Source organism: Nomia melanderi, chromosome 4, assembly GCF_051020985.1.
Source record: "Nomia melanderi isolate GNS246 chromosome 4, iyNomMela1, whole genome shotgun sequence".
Taxonomy (NCBI): domain Eukaryota; kingdom Metazoa; phylum Arthropoda; class Insecta; order Hymenoptera; family Halictidae; genus Nomia; species Nomia melanderi.
Window position 1 is genome coordinate 18,001,517 of NC_135002.1, and position 24,222 is coordinate 18,025,738.

The window sequence follows — 24,222 nt, forward strand, 5'->3', positions numbered from 1 at the left end:
ACAAAATATTCTGTTAGTGTTAAGATAAGGTTTACGAAACAGATATCGGTAAGTATTCTACCGTTGTTTTTAACTAACAAAGTCAGGATTACCTAAATATCTTTTATTGAAACTAAATTCGTACGCGATAACCGTAATTTTTCATTTGTAAGTGGTTCAACTAACAATGACAACGGTTAAATATCTCGATAAACATGGAAAACACGCTACTATAAAAACAATCGGGATGCATCTGTTAGTATAAATGATTTTTTAGATATTTAGTTTGATATTTGTATTTTAAGTTGCTAAAAAAGTACTCATCTAAGGTGGTATTTGTACGTGTTTACTTTATACATTCAAATATTGTATAAAATCTTGTATAAAACCACAAGGACGTCTTGTTTCTGCAATGTATCACAAAAACATACAGTATTAAAAAAAACCCCGAAGAATGTGGCAGAAACTTTAAGTCATCCTTATCTTAAGTCATTTTCTTATTTTATAAAGTCCAAGGAAGCTCTGTTCAGTGTTTTTTCACCATCTAATTTTTGGATAAAGACAGAAATATATTAAGGCCCCTGCTCTGCCCCAATTTCCCCTAAACATTTTACTCGGGTTCCTTTGGATCCATTTCTTTTTCTTGTACATTATTTGTATTTCTTTACCTATTGTAAGTAAATAAAAATGGGAGTTACTAAAATATTTTTGGTAAACTTGGAATTCTTTTTTCTTCCAAGTGTCTGACTACTACGTACATCATAATAATATTTTGAATATATCAAAATTCAGTAATTTGTTAACTAGACGAATGTGATGTAGAACATTGTTGTGCATAATACCATACTATTGTAAATAATATACATGTTATAGTACAGGGTGTGTCATACTAGGTATATGGAACATTCGTAGAGGAGCAATACTGTAAATTACATTAATGAAAAGGAAAATATTATTCCTATATAAATGTCGAATAAAGATATAATTTTTCAATGTAGGCTGTTTTTTGTATCGAAGAAGTATCTGTAACCTCTATAGAAGATCAAAATCATAACAGTTGAGTGTATAACTTGGTTTACTTTTATATTTTCATTACTACCCACCCACTTCAATTTTGTCATAGACACAGAAAAATCTACTTTGCGGACGTATCAAATAAAATGATTTATTCGAAGAACTAACTTTTTCTACTACAGTACTTTATTCGTATAACAGTGTACTGTTTTATTCTTTCGTGATACTGAATAACCGAATGAAACGAATTATGTTTAAATATGCAAACATCATTTTCGATGAATCCATGATTGATAAAAAATAAATATACTTTGGGAACTTATACGAGTTTTTCATCTTTGTACGTATGTGTGACAAAATAGAAATGAGGCAGTAGGTCGAAGTAGGGTAGTAGGCCAAGAAATGTACACCGCTGTTAGGTTGTTGCCCTCCGATAGACGTTTCTGGTACTCTTGCATAGTACAAATAACAGCCTGTAATAAAAAAAAATTAAGCTTCATCGGACATATACACGACATATGTACACGTAGAAACCTTTTCTTATTAGGTTAATGTATAGAATCGACTCTCTAAAAGGACCGAATACATTATGAAATATCTGATACAAATGATGCACGATCTAATGCGAATTGAATAATACGTGCAATACATTCTTCTTGTGATTGCAATATTACATTAAATAGTTATAAACATTTCACCGAAATTGATTTTAATAACAAATTATGTGAACCGAAATAATAAAAAGGAAAGAGTAAGTCAGAATAAGTTTATTTTGATCAAGATTAGAATGTTAGCAGTTTGAAATTTAAAGTTTGGCCTGGACAAACGGCGATGTTCGACTTCAACGCCAAGATCATTATGAAAATTGAGAACTGGCTCGTTGAGTAGTGAAATTATCAAACAATTTGAAATATTTTATTTTTAATGTTACTTTTTTATATTGTCTTTTTAAAATAATAAATAGTGATAGTAGAATATATTAATTTGTTTTTTTTATGTGAATCAATCGATTGCTAGATTTTGTATTAATTTTTCTTGAAAAGGTACACGTACCAATCACGTGCTTTTCTCGTTAGTATAACATAGTGTTTTTAATTGGTTCGCTATTCAATGATTCGGCGCAAGACCTGTCTGATATAAGGATATTTTTGGTTCTTTTATTTGAATGCATCTTTTACCACGTAACTTTAGAAAATTTTGTTTCTATTATATGTATTAAATTTATTCATTAATAATTTTCTGTTCAAAAACATATCTAGTATTTATTTCATAGAGAATTGAAAAGTTTAACCACCACAGCATAATTTTATGACGTTCATTTTCAAAAAGAATACGAGTATTTGCATTAATTGACTTGTAATTAAGGTTTATTGTCGTCTTATGAAAACAATAATTATTTAATATTATAGTTTACCTCGCAAGTGTGTCCACTCCCCGCTGCGTACAATTCATTTCTGCTCGGATCTGTTCAAGTTCCCGTTTCAGTCGAGATACTCGACTCCTCGCAAGCGCGACATCGGATTTCAAAAGATCGGGATCATACTTGGTACTCAACGAACTTGAACTGGAGCACACTGTGAACAAAACAATTTATTGATTTTTGTGTTACGATTTATCGTGTAAAAACCGAAAGATGGATATTTCTGAAGACAACACAGATAACTTTACTAACTCTATTCATCTTTCAGGCTTAGTTGTCAAGCAGATGTCTTGTGAACACTGTTCTTTTCACTTTTTTAAAAAAAAAACTAAGTCAAAAATAGATTGAATCATCGCTGTGAAAGAATTTATCGTATAATTAATTGCTTAACGGAAAATCTCAAAATAAAATGTTATAGAAACCCTCATGGATAGTCCTAAACTTTATTTTATCTGTTATAGAGAATTTCAGGAAATCCTGTACTCTTGAAAAAATATTTTCAATATAGTGACAATTAAATTGTTTTAACGTATTATAACTTTCGGAGTAATTGAAAAATTAATTTTTTTATTGCTTGTTTCATTCTGTTGTCTCACTCAACATTGCTTTAGTAATAATGTGTATGCATGTACAATGTGTAACAAGAGTATCTAACTTTTATGCTTGTTTTCTTTTTTTATTTAATCTTTTACCCTTTGCGCACCTATGTTGAGCAGGAATCGACATCATTTTTATTCACAGGTATGATTCTTTGTCAAGATATTTCTAAAATAGATTATATTATTATGTTATTTTCAATATTATTAATAAGAAGAATCGTTTACACTGCTCTCTACAAACTAACTATTTTTTAAAATACATTTAAAATGAAATATCGTAATAATACAGAGTCATCGAGGGAAAAAATGCAAAAGAAATTCGGAGTGTAAAGGGTTAAGTGTTTGACAATTATGTTCAACGAGAAATCTAAAACCATTCTACTCTTTGAGAATTTCTACTTCAAAATAATCGACTTATGCATTTATAGAAACTAAAACGGAGCAAACGAAGCATTTGTAACAAAAATTAAATTCCAAGTGACACTTTGAAACATATTTTCATATACCCCTTCATTTTTATAAGCTTCAGTAACAAATAGTTATTGTGTAACTGATCTGTGTGAAAAGAAACTTAAAAAGTTTCCACTTAATTGTGCTTTAATCTGACGAATCTAATATAAATAAACAAACACCAGTAACTTAATTATTGTAAACATATACTGCAGACCATTATATGTACCAGTGTTAACTCTTTGTATTCGAGAGGTGACGCACAGTCACTACTTGATTCGACACAAAATTGTAAAATTTGATATTTAACATTAATCTCTCTATAATGCATCAATATGTGGAATATTGAAATGAAACAGTTTTATTCTTTGATTCATGTGTAATTTTTCTTTAAGTAAGTTTCCAAAATATCGTTCCTATCTCATTAGAAAATGTGGAATATTTCCAGCGAAAAACTCTCGAGTTCAAAGGGTTAATAAGGTATTAATAAAAAAAAAAGGTATACTTACAACTTGTACGCGACGCGCCGAGTGTCGTTAAGGCATTGTTCAGGTGATTATACTCATCCTGGGCCAAACATAGCCTCTGTTGCTTCACATCGTAAATTTCCTTCTTTGCCTGAAACATAAATCAATAATTTATGTAAATCAAAAATTCAAATGTAAAGAAAATTCTCTGTCATCCATCTACCATTCATGGTTAGCGGTGCAGCACAGAAGGTCTTTCTCACTATGTGTTTTCTTTACAGTTTTGATTGGTTCCGTGTAACAGTATCGACGAATAGCAAACCAGTATCGAAAATGAGATGAGAAAAGATGAAAACTGACTGCATAGACCCGCATTCCTTAGCCCAATGGTACATGGTTCATAACAAGTCGCCGAATGTAAAATACAGAAAAATCTAGCATTTTGTGCATCAACATGTCGGGCTAATGTCTTTCTAATTTTAGAGATGTGTGTAACAACTAGGAAAGAGTAGCAGTGCTTCATTCATTTTTTTATTTTAATTATTTTTATAATAGATGACTTAAATTAATCTTTCTTTTATAGGAATCGAAAATAGCAGTTTGCAGGAACGTTGGCTGTCTAGATATTATAATATAATATAATCAAAAATTATAAAAGTGATCATAAAATAAAAGTTTCAGTATTAGTACTATAGTATTTTCTGAAGATAATCTTCTTCTTATTAGATATGGAAGATAGTGTTCTAGAAATGTATACGAAAAAATCGTTTACCGTTCATATTATAGACAGAATATTACTTCATCTAACACGATGATACGGGGGAAATTTCGGTCAAGATTAGTTTTTAAGAGATTGCAAAATCAATGATCATTTTCAATTTTCACTTTAAACGAATAAGACAATAAAGTCTTTTTCAGAATTAAGATATTTTCAGATTATATAATCGGAATAGTTATGATCGTAATTAATTTCATTTTTTTATTTCGAAACAAATCTTGACAAGAACTTTTTTTCTACTATTTCATTTGTTCCTTCGAATAATTACTATTACTTGTGTTCATAAATATTTATTAGGTCCACTTTGTGGGTATAGATAAAGTTCTCGAAAACCAAAATAGACCCACGAATCGCTATTAAGTCGCAGTTAGGTCGCAGCAGAAAATTCGAAAAATTGTGGATATTAATACTTTGCACTCGAGAGGTGACTCTTAGTCACCATTTGATTTGATATAACCAATTACAAAGTGGTATATATAGTATTAAGTTTTGTATAATGCATCAATATGTGAAATATTTATATAAAATAGCTTTGTTTCTTAATTTACGTTTGTTTTCTTATTAAATAGTTTCAAATTGTGTCATGTATATCTCATCGGAAAGTGTCGAATATTTCTAGTGAAAAGCTTCCGAGTGCAAACGGCTAATATATTGTGAACGAGTTGTTTTAATGTTAGCTACGTCAAGTGGTGCGACACTTTTATTCCATGTACATTTCACAGTGGAATTCTCGTTATCCGCCCAAGTGTTTGAATAGTTAATTTGATGCTAATAAGCGCCAATTAGTCAAATCAACGTTAATTAGTGTCTCCGTTAATACCGATGTTACAGATATACTAATAATTTATTACGGATATACCTAGTACATGGACGATGGCAATCTTTTATCGACACACGTGTGTGGGTTTAAGGGGTTGCCTTTATGTACGCTAGATCTTCGAGAGAAACACGCGAATTCAAGAATTCAAGAATTTCCTCGGAAACAGGCGTGGAAATGGAAATTTAACGAATATTTTTCTTCTAGAAAATATTCTTGATGATTTTATTAAAATTTTATTTAAACTCTTGAAACGATAATTGCTTCAAACGTATTCAAACTCACTGGGTAACGCGTGTATAATACCATAATAAATAATAAAAAGGTACTAGATAATTTTGATGTTTTAGAAATTGTGATAAGCACGAAATAAACGTTACAATAAAAATCTCTTTCCTTTTAACGTTTCATCAAAGATCATGAAATATTCCATAGAAATATCTAACAAAATGGCTAAAAGCCTAGTTTTACTGAATAAATAACGGGAGAAGAAATTTATCTGTCACTTTTACCAACGTGATCTTTAAATTAGCAATGTTTGAAGAACAATCAAAGGTGGAGAAGAATTTGCAGTACAAAGAATCTGGTTATTTCTCGTCCGTGATTCCAGCACGAGTGATCGATAGGTATCGCACATGAATCAAAGGTTTTAATCATTCTTTCGAAATCAGTACCATCTCGTCTGCATTGTTTCAAACGTTGCAAGGTCGTGAACAAAGCGTAGAATTACATAACCATTACGATATAGGATGTTCGATATCTTTTGAATTGTTAGTCCCAATAGGTCTGAAGGTTGGATTCCTTAACGCATTCCTTTTCTCATTTGAATTTCTTTTTTTAAGTGGCACACGATGCTATAAAAATGTTGTGTAAAAACTAGGAACACGGAAAGCACTTTCGGATCCTGTTTTAATTCCGACTAGCCGGAATAGATAAACGAAGAATATCGAGGCAACGTTCAGCTCCTCTTGATCATTCTCGCTAACGCGCGAAATGCATTTATGAATCGAATCAACGTAACCGATCTCCAAATCGGTGAAATAAGTTTCTTGAATTTTTATAGAAAGACCTATAGTTTAATTATTAGAAATTCATCGAAAATAGGACTGAAGTTACAGTCAGAGAGAAATGAAAGAACAAAAAGCATACTAGGGAAACATTTGTAAACATAGCGATGCAAAGATATCGATACTAGGAAGGTAATGAGACTATCGTGAAACTGAAAAAACGTTGACCGAGATGCATGAGGATCACGCTATGAAAAATACGATTGGAAGAGCACTGAACATCGCACCTCACTATAATTGTATTCGGCGAAATTGCACTTGAACGAATATCAAGACGAAAACTATACCGAAAAGAGGTGTAGGTAAAAATCCTGGAACTCTTACATATTCACAATAGTAGTATGCCGTGGCGTCGGTGTCATTCCGTCTATAGCACTGCTCCCAATAAAATCTTTGGATCTGTTCGTCGTTCTCGTAATCGTTGTGGTAGCACATTCTCATTTGATATTGCGAAACAACGTTCTCGTAAATTTGTTCCTGCTGAGGAGTGTGCTCGGTGAAACGTTGTTGCTGGGTATACTGGCGTTGTTGTTCTAAACGTTGGTGATGCGCGTGCTGGTGGTAATTGTCAACATAAGTGCGGTATTGGTGGGCTGGTACGAGTACGCAGAGTGTATACTGACGGTCCATGCCGGGTACACAGTAAAACTAAACACGGTACACCGATCCTTTCCTCTTCTTCTTCCTCTTCTTGCTTGTAGTGGATGTTTTCGTCCTCGTCTTCGTCTTCGTCCTCGTCCTAGTCCTCGTCTTCGTCGTCGTGATGGTTGCGATCGTCGTCGTCGTGGTCGTCGCAGTCGGAGTCGCGGTCGGCGTCGACGTCGTCGTTGCCGTCGGAGTAGCCTTAATCGTGGTCGCGGTCGTCGCCGTCGTCGTCGTCGATGTCGCAGTCGTAGTCGCAGTCGTAGTCGTAGTCGTCGACGTCGTCGCGGTCGTTGTCGTGGTCGTGGTCGTGGTCGTGGTCGTGGTCGTCTCGGTCCTGGTCGTCGTCTGGCTGTTCGTCGCCGCAGCCTTCCTCTCCTCTCCTTTTTTCCTCGTTTCCTTTCCTTCTTCTTCCTCTCCTTCTTTTCCTCCTACTCCTACCCCCTTTGGTTTCCCACGTCTTCTACTTCTTCGTCCACTTGTCCCTCTTCTATCCCGTCGGGCGCGTATGTATCTTTTCTTCTCTTCGCCTCATCTTCGCGAAGGCCTCCTTGAGACTGGCCGGTTTATGGGGCCCGAAATTCCAATCCCCACCTTGGCGGGACTCAATTTTTAAGGGATCCCACCTTTTTTCCTCTTTTTGCCTTCTCTTCTCTCGTTTCTTGCACCATCCGGTCGATCCTCTCTCTCCATCCTCCTCTCCATTCTCCTTTTTTACCCACTATCCTTCCCCCACTATATCTAACAGGCTTCCCTTTTACTCCACCGTCACTCTCTCTTTCTTCCTCTTCGTCCTTTTGATTCTTCGATCTTTGCCTCTTTCTCGCTCGGGCACATACGGACTGACTCGATGTTCGTGTAATGTGCGTTCCTCCTGTGTCTCCTCTCTTTCCGTTCGTTTCTTCCATAGTCTTTTCGCGTGTCTCGGTTTAACCACGGTATCCTCGAGTGCCTCTTTCTCAGCCGGTGTAAAAAGGCGGTCCTCGTCTTGGGACCCCGGCAGTGCCGTCGCAATGGAGCCCTTGTGCTCTCACTCCCTTCACTTTCCTACCTTCTCTTTCTCTCTTTTTCTCTCTTCCCTTTGACGACCGCCCATTTCCTTTCCTTTCCTTTCCTTTCCTTTCTTTTCTTTTCCTTTCTTTTCCTTTCTTTTCCTTTCTTTTCCTTTCCTTTCCTTACCTTACCCACTCCTATACCTTTCGAATAATATTCGTTTCTAGCGAATCTCGTTGATATTGAAAAGTATGCACGATTCTAAATAAACTCGTAAAATCGTAAATTTGTTAGCGAGCAACCGATGCTTTTCGTAAACCGTTACGCGTCGGAGTCTCTTCTGATCCTGTCCCTTGTTAGTCTTACTATGCAACTGTAAGTTGCAGCACTGTAAAGTTCTAGTGAGAAATGTTTCTAGTTCTGCTCTCTTTACGATGTAAGGCATTTTTACTTTGGGAAATTTATATGTCGCTGAAATCTTTCTCATTGTGACAAAATTTTACTCATACCATGATAGATTCACATACGCATATATGTGCACAGTTTCAGCTTCATATGTAGTGGTTTACTAAGAACAACCATAACTTGACACGTGCACTAATATATATACAGGAGAAATACATCAGTATCTCTCTGTTCTAGGTTGTTTCTAATCTGATATAAAAATTTGTTTGCTTTATGAAATTTGACTTGGGCAATCAAAAATGGTTGTATCAGTAATAATTGTTCTACCAGCACAAAGTTTCATGTCTATTTTAAAATAAAGGCGGACCGAAGAATACACTGAATTTAAACTGCGTTATTATCTTGCATCTATCAAAGAAAAAAATACGGCAGACCATGCATCAACAAACTTAACTTTATATTTTATCGTGCCGTATATAGAACTTGCACGATTATTACCTGTAATAATGGTTTACTCTTATATCCCAAACGAAATTTCAGAACAGAAATCTATAAATATTGTCGCGTATAATATACTCGGTAATATTTCTCTACCTCCTATTTAACAAATTCTAGTTTATGAAACTTGAAATAATGAAATTTCTCATTCGTTCAACGAGTAGACAAACTGTGAAATATTTCTAAAACACTGACGAATCATTGGTACGTCTCCAAAGGTCCAACGAGCTGTTGGTAACACGTCGAAACTAAATATGAGAAAGAAATAAAGAAATAGAGCGTTGGTACGATGGTATCGAAGACACGCGGACATTAAAATGTGGATAAAACCGCTTCTCGAATTCCAGAGTCATATTCGTCATCGGAGCTACCCCCGAGGGCACAGATTCTTTTTTTCAACGTTGCGGAATGCCGTGGTATGCAGGCATGAAATGCAGGGTGCCGCGGGGCGAACACACGATCCTGTCGTTGGCGCAGACCGGCCTGTAAGGGACGTAAGGAGACGGCTGGGGAGAGGTAAGGGGTGGCGCCGGTGGGTGGAGGGGGCAGGAACGGGCAGGGGGTCGAGAAGCGGGAGAAGCCGGGAGAAGAGGGGAAAAGAGGCCCTGGCGAGGTCACGGTACGACCCTGCTGAACGTGGTCCCATCACGGACTCTTGGTCGGTAGTAGAATCGACCTTGAGTCGCGCATTATGCCCCGTCCTTGTTGGAATTTTTGGGACCACTACTGGCCCATCAGCCGTGTCTCTGATCGTCTAAGAGCAGGCTCGATGGGCCATGATGTATGTCCCCTCCCTTTCGGAAGGCCCACGTCGGCGTCGTGCCAGTCACGATAGGGCCAATTTTTCTTCCTTCTGCATATTACCGCTTCTCGGTTCTTGGTTCTCGATTCTCAGTTCTTTAACCAGTAACGGTTTACAAACAGTAACGAATCGACGAATTAACACGTTGGCTAGCATATTTGTAATGGTCGCAAGCCTATATTTTATAGAAAGAAAATGAAATTAATCCTGTAGATATAGTTCGTTAAAGTTATAAGCTATGGAATTACTTTTAGGGATCCAATGACTCGTTTTAGCTTCATTTGTTTCAATAGTTTGTTTAGAAGATTTGCTGAATTGAATAAAATATTATAATTGAGAGGATCGCCACTGAAACAAACGCTGGTAGCGAACGTGTTAACGAACAAAACCGATTATGAACGTTTCGCAGGTACATACGTTGATGTTGGTACCGAGGAAACAAACGATTTCTAAGAAATATCGTTTGATTTTTATATGTGAATTTTAATGGAACTCAGCGCGTTGATAGAAATTTGATAAATATCCGATACAATCGTTTTGTGACTGTGCTTATCTATATACAGTTGTACTTGAAATCTTTTAAAAATGCCGCTTATGCGTAATTTTGTGAAAGATGTGTATCGATGTGCTCTTTAAGAGCAAAGAATTATTGAATTTATTAATAATGCACCTTTGAATTTGAGGTTACTGTAAAGTAGTATTATTTTCTATTGATTGTAAAGAAATATCAAATTTTAGTATATACATAGAAGTAGCTAGATATTTAGACAGTGAAAATTGAAGTATGTATATAATTACTACTTTCATGTGGTAATGATCTCGTATTTGATTTTGTTCGTAAAGACGAAGAAGATGTACTTTTAACATAATAATTAAAAAAACATACATAATTTTAAAAAAAACTATACATTTTACGTGCGAAAATAACATTAATGCATTATTGCAAAGAAATATAAAATATATAAAATTTGAAATGAACAGAAGCTGAACATTACAATACAATAATGTCTCGAAACTAGCTTCCTGGATCATTCGAAATTGGGGATCGTCACTGTAAATAAGTAGTAACAGAGGAATAGAACTAAAATACGCGATGTTTATGTTGAGATATGAGAAAAACTTTCTAAAATTTGAAATAAATTTGAAATAATCTTTAAACAATGAAACATAGTTGAGGTGATTACGTACACGAATGATAAAAGAAAATAACGTTAGTAAAAGATTATAATGATACTAAAGCAGAAAACTCATTCAATACATAATTATACATTGATTTAGTTCTGTCTGTACCACTTACATATAAAACATAATATAATTATGTGGACCACTAAAACCTTTTTTACACGAATAGTTTAAATGACACAATGAACGAATGCATCGTACAATCAATTCATAATATTAACATTAGAAAAACTTCATACGCTTTACTCGGTTATTATATTGGAATTAATGTCTCTGAAGCTAATTCACCAGTAGTTTTACAACTGTTAAACAAAAACCACAAGTAATCTTATTATTGTACTGTATTTTCTATGATATTTAAAAGGAATGTAACTGTATACTTTAAGTACAACATGTAAGGATTTATAAGAACAGAATTAACAACAAATTTCACAGGAACTGGGAAGAATAACAATATTTTTGTAAGTCCACAGCAGTTGATAGAACAATTTTTGAAATGATTAATGTTCGACCATAACAGTATCGAAGTGAGGTAAGCATTTTGTGTATACTTATTTCGTCTAAGCCTATTTTTAAACAATAAATACAGCAATATTTTCAAATATTCATTATTTTGGTTACTTTTTATTTTGCTATTTGATCAGTTTACGTTCAAATCCAATACACTTTAACTCCTACAAACTATAATAAATTTCGTAATCTGTTCTCTTCAAACATCACGATATACAGGTATATAACTTTTATCGATGTAATTGCTTTTCAAAGTAATCTAGTTGCCTATATAGATCAGTCACCATTTGATTTGATGCGGTGAAACTATAAAATCTGATATTTAATGTTCAACTTTATATAATGCCTTGATACGTGAAATGTTGCAATAAAATAGCTTTGTTCCTCAATGTACTTGTGATTTCCCTTCGATTTAGTTCCAAGGAATATCGTCTTTGCCTGGCCAAAGAATGTTCAACATTTCTAGTGAGAAAATTCCGAGTGCAAAGGATTAATAAGAATATCGCATCGATTTCATGTCTTATTGTTGTGTATCGGAAAGATTTTCTCCATCGATGGTTGCCCTTATATCCGTACTTTGCGCCACCGCACTACCCCCAAAACCACCGCAAGATTCCCAAGTCTCGCAGGCTTCGTGCATATTTCTCGGTCCACCACACTATGATTGTCGGAGGTTCCACAGATGCTATCGAGTACGAGCCGGTTCGCGCGCCTTGCGGAAAGAGGGTCTTATTTTTCCACATTCTCCTCCTCCTCCTCCTCTTCTTCCTCCTTCTCCTCCTCCACCTTCTCCCTCCCCGTCTTTATTTTTTTTACTTCTCTTCCACGAGAGAAGCTCTCTTCACATCCACCCCAAATTTACATCTCCATATGCATCTATCAATCCCTCCACTTCATCGAAGAATCGAATTTTTTTTACGCATCGAGAAATATCTCGAAACCTCTTCCGCCGTAGTTACCATTTAAAACTATACACTACAGTCAAAGATGAAATCGTGAAGTACTATGAATAAAGTAAGTTTTAACACTAGAAGTACCGAGCAGTAGAATTTACATTTTCAAATTTTTCTAACAGGGACTCTAAGAATTCAGCTATTGAGATTTCAATTGACTTATGATGCAATTTTAGAAGAATTAACTAAAATTTTCATTATGTTTCCCCAAACGTACTATTATTTGAATTTTGATTAATATAAAATACAAGTGTTGTTAATATAAAATATAAAATAAATGAATAATGTTGTCTTTGAAACATAAAATAAAAACGTTTCTCGTAGTTTTCGGGTCATTATGGCCGATTGAGGTAAATTATAAGCATTCCTACATTAGTTTCTCTTCTCGTTTATTAGAATCAGTTTCGAATATTATTGCGATCCATGCGAGTTAGCGACTGTGAGAAATTGCTGTTATTTCTGCTGTAATACAATGGTGTTGTATACACGGTAAAGAAGTAAGAATGGAAATAATTTTAATTTATGATGAGGCTGCTAGAAACTTCGTACAAGCATCCAAACTATACGTAGAAAGATATCCTGAGAGAAACCATTGTTCTCAACGAAGTTTTAACAGCATAGTCTAGTTATTTTTTTAAACAAGGAGAATACCCAAAACAAGGTAACCTTACCCTAGTATTTGGGTCGTCTCATTTCACTTAACACATCGACTAAATTTTTTAACAAAATAAAACTTGCTCTTTTGACAAACAAAATTTGTTGATTCTTTTGAACGAACATTCCAGAAGAATTCAATTTATTCGTACAATGTTAGAATTAAACATGTTGAAACTTGGCTTGCCTGTACAACGTACGGACTAAAAACACAAAAGATTCAATCAAACGAAAGTGGCTGATCGCAACCTGCTATCAAAGAAAATATAAAAACACTTGTATTGGATGTAATAAAGAATGATCTCACAATCAGTACAGTTAAATTGGAAAATTATTTACGCGGTAGTTTTTACGCACGATCTGAATTTACGCGATCTGAATTTAGTAACAGCGAATAAAGTATACTTTTGTTTTCTAAAATATCATTATTATTATTTCTTTTGTTAAGCTATGTGCAATGAATATGTATTTCTAAAACGTATACCAGTTTCTCTCTTCAATATTTTGTTTTCTCTTGTACCGACAGGCTCTATTTATACGATTTTCGTTCGCGTAAAGCGAACCCACGTGGGACGGATTTTCGCGTGAATCGAGGGTCAGGTGTATCTTGAATATTACAATGTTAAACATTCTAGTCGCATCACATTTCTTTAGTTAAAGAGCATCATAGAATTGTCTTTGAGAATCATGTCGCTCTTTATCAGTAAATTGTACTGTAAGGAAAAAGGAACACCTTTTCTTCTAATATAACCTTTATTGATGAACCAACTGTTGCTAACTATGGAAACCGAGGAAATATGTACACTATCAGTGGATGAAATATTCAAACTGATTCCGCAAAATTATACATCAGCCTTCACAGAGTATAAATATATAAAATGTGCAAATTCTGTAGTTAACGAAGTACTGGAATTGTTAAAAAATATTTCCACACCACAGATATCTCTAATAGTTGTCTGGCTCATAAGGTAAAGTAGCTTGTTAAGCACCGGATAAAAAATTTCCACAACGTTGAACCTATAAATTTTACTCTCTGGTTAGTCGAGTCTAGTAAGTTGAATTAATTCAGTTAAGTTAATTTAGTGATTCACGACAGCGTTCCAACAACACCGGAAATTATACAAGAACAAACTCGAACAGGATGTACTGATATCAGTGAGGTATAAGTTTTATTATAATAAGCCCACGTAAAAAAAGATTAATCGTTTAAAAAAAATCTGACAGAAATTAATGGACATCAGTTTGAATATTTCATCATATTTCACGAATTTTTTACACTTCAGGTCACACGAAAGTCGTTCTAATAGAGATCTTTCGATTTAGCCTTGACCCTAGCTATCATTATCATGACGTCGAGAAGATATAACTCCATTTGAAAAAACTTCGATGGCCTTAAAATTTCGATAAAGAATGACCTTGAGATATTTACGATATTCAAATTCAAATTATATGAGACACCCTGTATGTGTGTGTATAATATAAATACTGTTTTTCTACGTTTTTTTGACGGTGTTTGTAATGAACGCGGGTTCGTGCGCATCAAATGAGAAAGAGCTGGAAAAATGCCAATATTGTCGCTAAATTTTCACAATTCAGGATAGGTTATTAAAAATAAATCGAGACTCTGTGCACACTGAAAAATATCGAAGCAATTTTTATTAAGATTTATTAAGATTTTTATTATGACTTTACTTTTTATTAAGATTTTTATTAAATGATGTTATTACAAATTGTAAAAGATTTATCGTTCTTTTATATTCGAGATAATCCAATTGATTGAACAATAATATTTTAGTCAATTGTAACGCGCATAATGCTCTTAAAATAAGTGTCATTTACAATATCTGATAAACTTAAAAAACCAATCCGAAATTTGTACCTGATCAAAATTATTGGAAGATCACGAAGAAATTAAATACAGTTCTTCACAAGCGCAAACGTATGTGCACAAATAATGTTATACATACATACAAATTGCATGCATGAAATGGCTGTATTGAAAAGATCTTAACACGTTAAGCACCATATCAGTCACTGGTGACTGACGCTTTTGAATGACTAGAAAACAATCGTAACATACAAGATAATCGATGTGGAATGAAAATATTTAATAACGTAACTGAGTTGATAATAGTGTAATGCAAAGATTGTAATGCCAAATAATGAATAATTGTTGACACTTTTCTTTGCTAAAAAGGATAACTGTACAGAAAAATGGTCAAGATTTTCGTGGCACCTAACGTGTTAAGTTGGGGTCGAAGATCGTAGTACTGTAATTCCTTGTGTGTCGAAAAAGTTGGTTAGAGAACTTTAAACATGTGTAGAATATTGTGTCTAGAAGAACAATGAAACTAACCACTCTCCATTCCGAACTACAGAATTCAACCAACAAATGGAACATGGTTGAGACGGTCAGTTACAGTTTCACCACTTTTTACTGTGTTGAAAGAATCAAGCTGAAGGTCCGTACTTCTTATGCGACAAAAGGTATTTATGACACCTTATAGCACACATCCAAGCTTCGACGTCGGCAAAACTAACGTTAAAGAAAGAGTTATTTAAAGTGTGTTTGACAAGAGTTTCTTTCTTTAGATATCTAAGGATACACAATTTTACTATTGAATTCGTAGTAACTTACGCTAACGAAATAACATAAAATGTAACAATGCTATGCCACTGTTAAACCACTCGTCATGTATGGATTTTATATCCGTACAAAATATCTTTGTTTCCTAATCAACATTCTGATACATCAAGATTTTTCTACACAAAATTGCAACGATCCAGGTTATTTCTGTTCCCGTCGAATATTAATCTTCCTTTCCTGTCAAAGTTGGCGAACTACAAGGAATGTACACATTAGAATACATAATTACACGTGTAAATAATTTTTAAACAGGTGCCTGAGAAACAAGAACTATCAGAGTGCAAATTGATACGAAGGAATGTAAAAAACAAAATCTATGGATACTCGTCTGCGGAAACTCGTTATGTTAAGCATCAACTGCGGAAAATGAAAGAATTACATGTATAGAATATTTTGGATCAATTAAAATCAAAATGAAGATATACGAAGAAAATATGTTAGCTACTGCGTTTCTTCAATTAACATAATTGAGAATAAAAATGTCTATTGTATCATACGCGAAATAAAAAAAAGTTGTAAGTTGTGTCATTGATATCAATGAAATTAACCTGGATTTAAATGAATTCAGACTAGCGAGGAAGAAAATCAACAAACTTGATAAGATCACACATTCAATGTTTAAAAGTATTGTTCGATTTATTATATTTTTGTGCACTATTGGCGTGTAGAGACGCTGACGTGAATATCGCTCACCCGATGTCTTTAGTGGACAAGTCTTTTTTTAATGCAATTTCATTCAGCACTTCGAAGACTACATAAATATATTCTAATGGATGCAAGGCAGTGAAAAGAGATATCGTTAGCCACTTACCATTGATCGAACATAGTTTCGACACACATTAACAAAAAAAGTGTAATATGAATTAATCAAATTTAATGTTATTCTTACTTTGTTTACTGTGAAGTAGAATGCGAGATATAAATTAATGAAATTTAACCACGATTTAATTATGTAGAGTTGTGCGTATGCACTAAGGATCATGTGTGCTCAGGTCTGGATACATACGGAAGATAATACATATTTAGTACACCATGTATATTGCACTTATCATTGTAAGTAAACAGACAAAAGATCAGTTTGCTGAAGCTTCGTTTGCGAATGTTATAGAAAGAAATATAAATACGAGTTAATGCAAGTGGGACAAAACGATACGACAGATTATACAAGATATAACTGTATAGTAGTTTGGATGGTTCATTAACCAGTGAACTGCGGAATTTAGTATTAAAAATCTTTCACGGGCTGTGCAGTAAAATCAACCAACGACGAACATACACGTCGAACGCAAGGCAAATGCACCCAATATATATGGACATAGATTTATATCGTGCATACACAACCGTTTCATTTTATGGAAGTGAGTACCTATATATAGAGATTGTCGCATTTAAGTACGACCGACTAACACTAAACGTACCATACCCGCCCAAATCACCAGTTTTAACCTTTTGCAGACGAAGAATCTTCGAAATGTACAAAACCTTCAACAGATGAAGCTAAATTATACATCAATTACTTAATTAACACGTTCAGTGCCACATGTACCATATATGGTATGGTACACACGAATTTCTGTAAGAAAATATTTTCAAAGGACACATGTTCAAGAATAGCAGTATACGTTACAAAGCATCGAAAACATAAAGAAACAATATCAAAATATATAGAAATTACCAGAAACTTAAATATAACTTGATATTTTATTGAAAAAATCAATACAGTTCATAAGTAAAATATGACCGAAATTTCCGTGGCACGGAACGTGTTAATGATTGTCTCCAATTAAATAATAGTGACTTTAAAACATTACCGTTTGAACCATTAACTCTTCCACATTAAATTAAAAATTTCGGAACATAGGTAAGTATACATGTAAAACACTTTTTTAAAAATAACAAATGAGAAGCTGTACATAAGGTAAGAAACAAAGCTATTTTATTTGAATATTTCACATATCGATGCATTATACAGGGTATAATATTATATATAAGATAATAATTTTAACATACCAAATTGAGCGCAAAGGGTTAATAGAAAAAAGGAAACCAATACATGCTGATCCCTTGCTATTCGAGTAATTAAATCATTTGTTTGCGACTTAGTCTTGCAAATATGAACATTTCGTCTCGCCGGAATGTAGTAAACACTCGTCCGTAAAGGGTTAAAGTCTGATTTAAAATTCTATATCTTTTTTCATTCATTTCATCTTATGTTAATTCCCATATTTCCCAATTAAGCAGCATTTTGCCTTTTCTTTTGTTTCTGTACTCACAGAATTTCAAATGAATAAATCTATTGTCTGATTTGCTTACTTTTATTTCATAATTGGTTATTTGACTGGTTATGGTAGGAACAGATATAAGTATATAACGTGCTGGTACATTTAATGTTAACATATAATTAGGACGTGGCGTGCGCTGTAGGAATTCCTAAGAACGTTACTGGTGATGTAAGCAATATTCATAAAAGACGGCTATAAAAATCCTTTTGTTTAGGATATTTTTCTGGAAGCCTATTTAAAATGTATCTGAAATATGATTGAATGTTCCATTTTAAAGAGTACACTCTATATAGTACAGTTTCCCTATTACCTACATTCATGAAGAAAATCAAATTAACGTTTATGGATTATCTTTTGTAGGATATTTTTATCCACAAGAATCAAAAGTACTCGAAAAAAGTGTCTGATACTTTCATCTAAGACTTTCGCGTATCCGCAGAGTTTAGAAAAGGAATTTGATATTTTGGGAAACAGAAACTCGTAACTACGGTTTAGACACACTGTGAAACACGACTTATGAATACGAGAAGGCAATGAACACGGTGGCGCCTTAATGTATCAACAAATTCTTATATAAGTATATAAAATCATACATCAATTATAAATAATTGAGTATATAGATGAAATTGAACACATCAAAGGTTATTGCAATGCACTTGCAATCAAACGAAATACACGAGATCATTCCACGAAGCTCGGTACAAAAAACAGACATCGTAATTGTAACCCGAATCAAATTCAGGTCTCAATAATCCACTATAATCCATATAGACTAGTAACCGGATTCACCCAGTAAGAGCAGGTTACCAATACTAGGTAGAGACTGGCAATCCTATTCGTTATCTAACCTATATGAAAACCTCAATTATTGTCTACCCAAACACAAGCACAAGCGCAAAGTTGCAGTAGATATAATAACACGATTTGTAGTAGCAAGTAATCCAATAACCAGTATATTTTAACCGTTACACGGAACGAATTACTTTGTTCGAGAACAAATTGAAAGCGATATGAGGGTATAAATCGGAATTTAGGAAATTACTAAACGGAACATGGTAATTTGCTTCTCATTTTTCAGTAATAAATCTAACAAAGTCCAGCAATAACTGGCTTGTTTCCTGATATCTTTGCAACGAAGAAACAAATGCAATTGCAATTATTGCTAACACGTTCAGTATCACGCGTCACATATGCATGCCGATTCGTTTGGCATGTATACATATGTGATACTGCCGATTATTGTGTGTATGACCACATTGATACATGAAATTCGTTCCGATCTTCTTCTGTTACTTTGTAAAACAATTAAGAAGCGTAAGATATGCTTGGTCTGATATTAGCTGTTGTTATTTGAGTTTTTGCAGCAGTTAACACGTTAAGTGCCACGAATATCTTGACCATTTTTCTGTACAGTTATCCTTTTTAGCAAAGAAAAGTAGTAACAATTATTCAATATTTAGCGTTACAATCTTTGCATTACACTATTATCAACTCAGTTACGTTATTAAATATTTTCATTCCACATCGATTATCTTGTATGTTACGATTGTTTTCAAGTAATTCAGAAGCGTCAGTCATCGGTAACTGACATGACATGTAACGTGTTAATCTGATTTTTAGTCTACTAGTGTGTGTTACAGCTTCATAATTTTTGATATCACCTAAACGTGAAATTTGTGAAACTCATGACGGAATCCGACAAGGTTTATCTGCAGATATTTGTTTTCAAAAATAACATAAAAGTGAATCAATTTTTCAAAAAGTATTTATTTGTTATTAGCGGATTTCGTTGACTTTTCCCAAATTAACGTGTCATATATGTGTGCCGCAATGCTATATCCCAGCGTCACACGTGTGTGACGTTTGTTGAAAATGCTTCATTTAGCTTATTTATCATTTTATATGAGTGCAAGTTCTATGAGTAACAGATTCCGCAAAATTATTGCAAAAAAGCACGGTCCGCCACGAGAGTATTTCCAATATGACCGTGGTCGCGAACGTGTTACTGCAAAATACACCATGCAACATTTTCAACATTTTAAAGTAAGTTTTTCCAATGTTATTCGGAAATTGTTACATATTGAATATGACTTTATTAATTCACTTTTGGGTAGAGTACTCATGGTTATTATGAATTACTTCCGATTATGAAAACCTTCTTGTATGTAACTTTGAGTGATGCATTAGTAACAACCTTTTATGAAAACGAATAAAAAAGATAAATAGTATCGTTAAGATTTCACTGACAAACACAAACTACACCACGGAAACGTCCTCTCGGATGTTGGAACATGTCCATTAATGTGTTTGAACATTGTAACGCATTACTGATGAAAAGGTGGTAGTTCGTGATATAATTCAACCGGCAGGTAAGTATTCAATGGGAAACTAGCTAAAAGATACGATAGCGGGCACGATGTAACCGTGGTTCAGTGGCAATCCGGTAATAGTAGAAGCAGCGTTAGTACTGGTATTACTAGTAGTAGTTCCCCGTGTAGGCGCGGGGAAGAATACTCCCATAGTAATCCTTGCTTGTCGTACGAGGCGACTGAAAGGGAAGCCTAGCAAACGTGATGAGTTAGAATAAAGAGAAAAATATTACGGAGCAGGAGATCGGAATTTTCCGGTCGATGTCGTAGGTGCTCGAGTACTCAGCATTCTCGGTAGGAAACCGGACATGATGTAGGATAATGCTACTGGAATACACGATACTTCTAACTTCCTCGCAAGAAGAGAGACCCTGCAAAGAACGTTGCCAAGGAACAGAGTTTACTCTTAGCCTGCGAATCAGACGGATAAAGAGAATAGGGTCCCTGGATTTATGCAAGAGGACAGGAATGAACAGAAAGCAAAGAAAGAAGAAAGCACAATCGGGGGAAGACGACTAAACAATCAACAATGCGGCCTAGAAAGAAAACTCCTCCTAAAGAGAGAAGTTAGCAGATAAGTAATGCGACAGAAATTACAGCTTCAATCCACAGTCTCAGTAAGTGTAGTAGTGAGTTTTGGATGCTTGTTAACACCTTAACGCTCAAATTTTCTCGGTATATGACGTTATATAGGAACTTCAAGTTAACCATTACTCATATTTCCATTTGATTATCAATATAAAATTGCTATCATTCAACTTTTTCTAACTAAAGCTTCCTGTCTATAAAAAAGAAGTAAATTATAACCTCGAATTTAAATAAATTAGCGAAGTTTAATACAGTTCCTTCTAAATCGTTTGAGCTCGTGTATGTCATGAAACTGTGCATTAAGCGGCTAAAACGGTTCCTAATACGAAAGTCGACATCAAAAAAGGAAACAATGAAGTGTATCGTGTCGCTGAGACTATGAGCTGAAAACGCGAGGAATGGGACCTTCCCGAATTTTTCTAAAGCGGGAGATTGTTAGAAGGAAGAATTCATTCATCTACCTCGTCTCCCTCGATACCGGCCATTACGAACGTATGAAAATATAAGGTTTCTACGAGGTAGTTTTGAATTTTAAAAACCTCGTAAAGAAATTAAAACGAAGTGATAGCGCGATTGTAACTATAGAAGAAGTCGATAGAACGCAAGCGAGGAAGCTAATAAACTACGTTCAGAGGCAGTTCAAAGAAAGTGAGATACTGTACGCCCAGCAACATAGATTTGAAACAAGAGGTAAAGTCCCCGAGCAAGCAACAGACCACTGGAGGAAACTGTAACAATAAAGGCGAAGAATAAAACTGATGCCGAATTGCTGATAAATATTAAGGAAAGCGTGAATGAGGAAGATTAGAAGTGGTAATCGCGTGGTATCACTAACTATGACAGGGACCTATAGCGCCGATTGTCTGAGAGAGCAAATAATGTGCAGAAGCCAAGGTGCACATCAAAAAGCTGGACGGTAGCCTTCATAGTATACATGTTGTATGGACGCAACATTGACCAAAGAAAAAGTCATTGTAACATAGTTAGCTAGCTAAAGGAAGCGACAGGAAATCGTGGGAACCAAATTAGGGCGGTGGCAATTGGATCTAGTAGGTTGGTGAAATAAACAGTAATGGTAGTAGTGTCTAAGAGCTTGAAAAATATGGTCATAGACAAGGGGAAAATTGGCTACAAGGATAGATTGGCTACTTTGCCAGATTAAGGAGAGAGTGACTGTAACCAAATGCTACAAGTGCCTGAAATTTGGACGCAGAGCTCGTGATTGTTTAAAACAGAAAACACAGCGAACAGCTGTATTTATTGTGATAAGAAGTGGTACAAAGTCAAGTAATGTGACAAAACCCCATTTTATATCATGTGTCAGGAACCAGGCTATTGAGTAGGTCAAGAGGCAGCATAGGTGATGATTTGCAACGAACTGCAAGCGAATACCATGCAACCGAAGAATATTTATGATTATGCCTACGCTATGGCACTGAGCTAAACTTAGTTGGTATAAAAATAAGAGAAGAGACGTCGCGGTGCTCTATATAAACAAGCAATTAATTCGTTCTTCCCTGGAAAACCGAAAAGTTACGGACGACCTGCGAAAACTGTACGAGGCAGCTTTAGAGCTGAGAAAGCTGGCGGGCAGGTGAGGTCGGAGAAGGATCTTGGTGGCAATCCTGGGCAGGACAGGACACGTTCAGGAAATTGTCTGAGATCGCATTCAGAGGCAGCGAAACGAAGGCGGGTTATTGCGTACCGAGGTTTCCCGAATAGAAACAAGGTAATCAGTCGGAGCAAAGGAGTCACGATCGAGAAACCAATAACCAGAGGAGACGATTACATAAAGAATGAAGACAAAACGTACGTGAACATCTGAACAGACCTAAAGCAGTGGGTTAACCTTAAAAAAGGCCGGAGTAGAAGTAAAAAGCATCGGGAAGATGGGGAAGGCAGAGGTGGTACTTAACGGTTAAGAGATTCAGAAACACGGACCAATTAAAGAACCAGATCAGGAAGAGCGTGAGAGAGGCGGATATGCGTGTAGAGGAGACGGAATGTACGTTCTTCCTCTACAACATGGATGCGACAGCCACGAAGGAGAAGGTCATCGTGGTTAAAAAAGGACGAGACAGGAATCAATGAAGGACTTCCGACCAAGGATCAAGGGCTTCCGACGGGAGAGGTGAATATCTGACAGTGTGTCTAATGGTTTTCAACATGGTGATGTTAAACACAGGCCTGATATAGATCTCCCTCAAAGGAACGAGTCAATCATTGATAGAGGTGATGTGTTCTGCCAAGAAATTGCGATTCAGGTGATGAACTGGAAAGTGTTGGAGATGGAAACTGTCAGCGACCACTGGTTCATCTACTTCGAGCTGAGGAGAGGAAGGAGCTATGAAGCCAGACAGGAAAAGACCAAGCAAGAGGCCGGCTGGAGGGCTTTCAGGATCTTGCTACTGGGGAGAACGGACAGCTGAAAGACAGACGGTACAGGAAATGTACTATCGGAAGACTACACGAGAGCCCTAAAAGAGACGCTCGCCAACAGCCATGTTCACGATAATGCAAGAAGGAAGAAACGGGTGCCGTACTGGTGAAACCCAGACGTAGCGGCATAAAAGGACGCATGCAACAAGAGCAGAAGACAAATGACGAAAGCCAACAAGAGAGGTGCAGATGTACAGAAAATAAAGAAGACCGTCAAGAAGTATAGGCTGGCCAGGAAAGAGCTGAAGGGACACATGACATGGTCCAAAAGACTCCATTGGCAATTGCTATGCGGGAATTTCGACAGGGATATCTGGGGCAATGGCTACAGTATCATGATAGGTAAAATGACGAAGCGAAAAACCGCCAAAATAATGACCGAGAGAAAGGTGAAGCTCGCGCAAACTGTTCTCCGAGTATGAAAAAGAGGTTGGACCGGGGCCAACGTATGAATAGGGAAACCCGTTTATAAGACATGAACTTGTCAAAGTGGTCAAAGAAATCCAGACCTGAAGGGCACTGGAGACTGGCGGAATTTTACCGGAGATGGTGAAGGCTGCAGCCGAAACAGCTCCAGAGTGGTTGCTGTCCATCCGAACTTTTGCGGAAACAGGTATTCCCGGATTCATGGAAGACTCCAAATCTAATCGTGTTTAAGGAAAAGGAC

General features: G+C 35.4%; 1 protein-coding gene across 3 annotated transcripts in view; it reads right to left on the reverse strand.

Moving 5' to 3' along the window:
* kibra (WW and C2 domain containing protein kibra) overlaps nt 1-24,222 on the reverse strand; it is an 87,976-nt gene that overhangs the window by 8,850 nt on the left and 54,904 nt on the right. For 2 of the 3 annotated variants that reach the window (XM_031972823.2, XM_031972824.2), the window contains 2 exons: nt 3,972-4,080; nt 2,408-2,567 (listed from right to left, as the gene is read on the reverse strand). In XM_031972823.2, the coding sequence (XP_031828683.1) occupies nt 2,408-2,567; nt 3,972-4,080 (269 nt within the window). Of the gene's footprint in view, nt 1-2,407; nt 2,568-3,971; nt 4,081-6,915; nt 7,319-24,222 lie in introns of those variants that run through there. The other variant, XM_031972825.2, reaches the window with a different exon arrangement.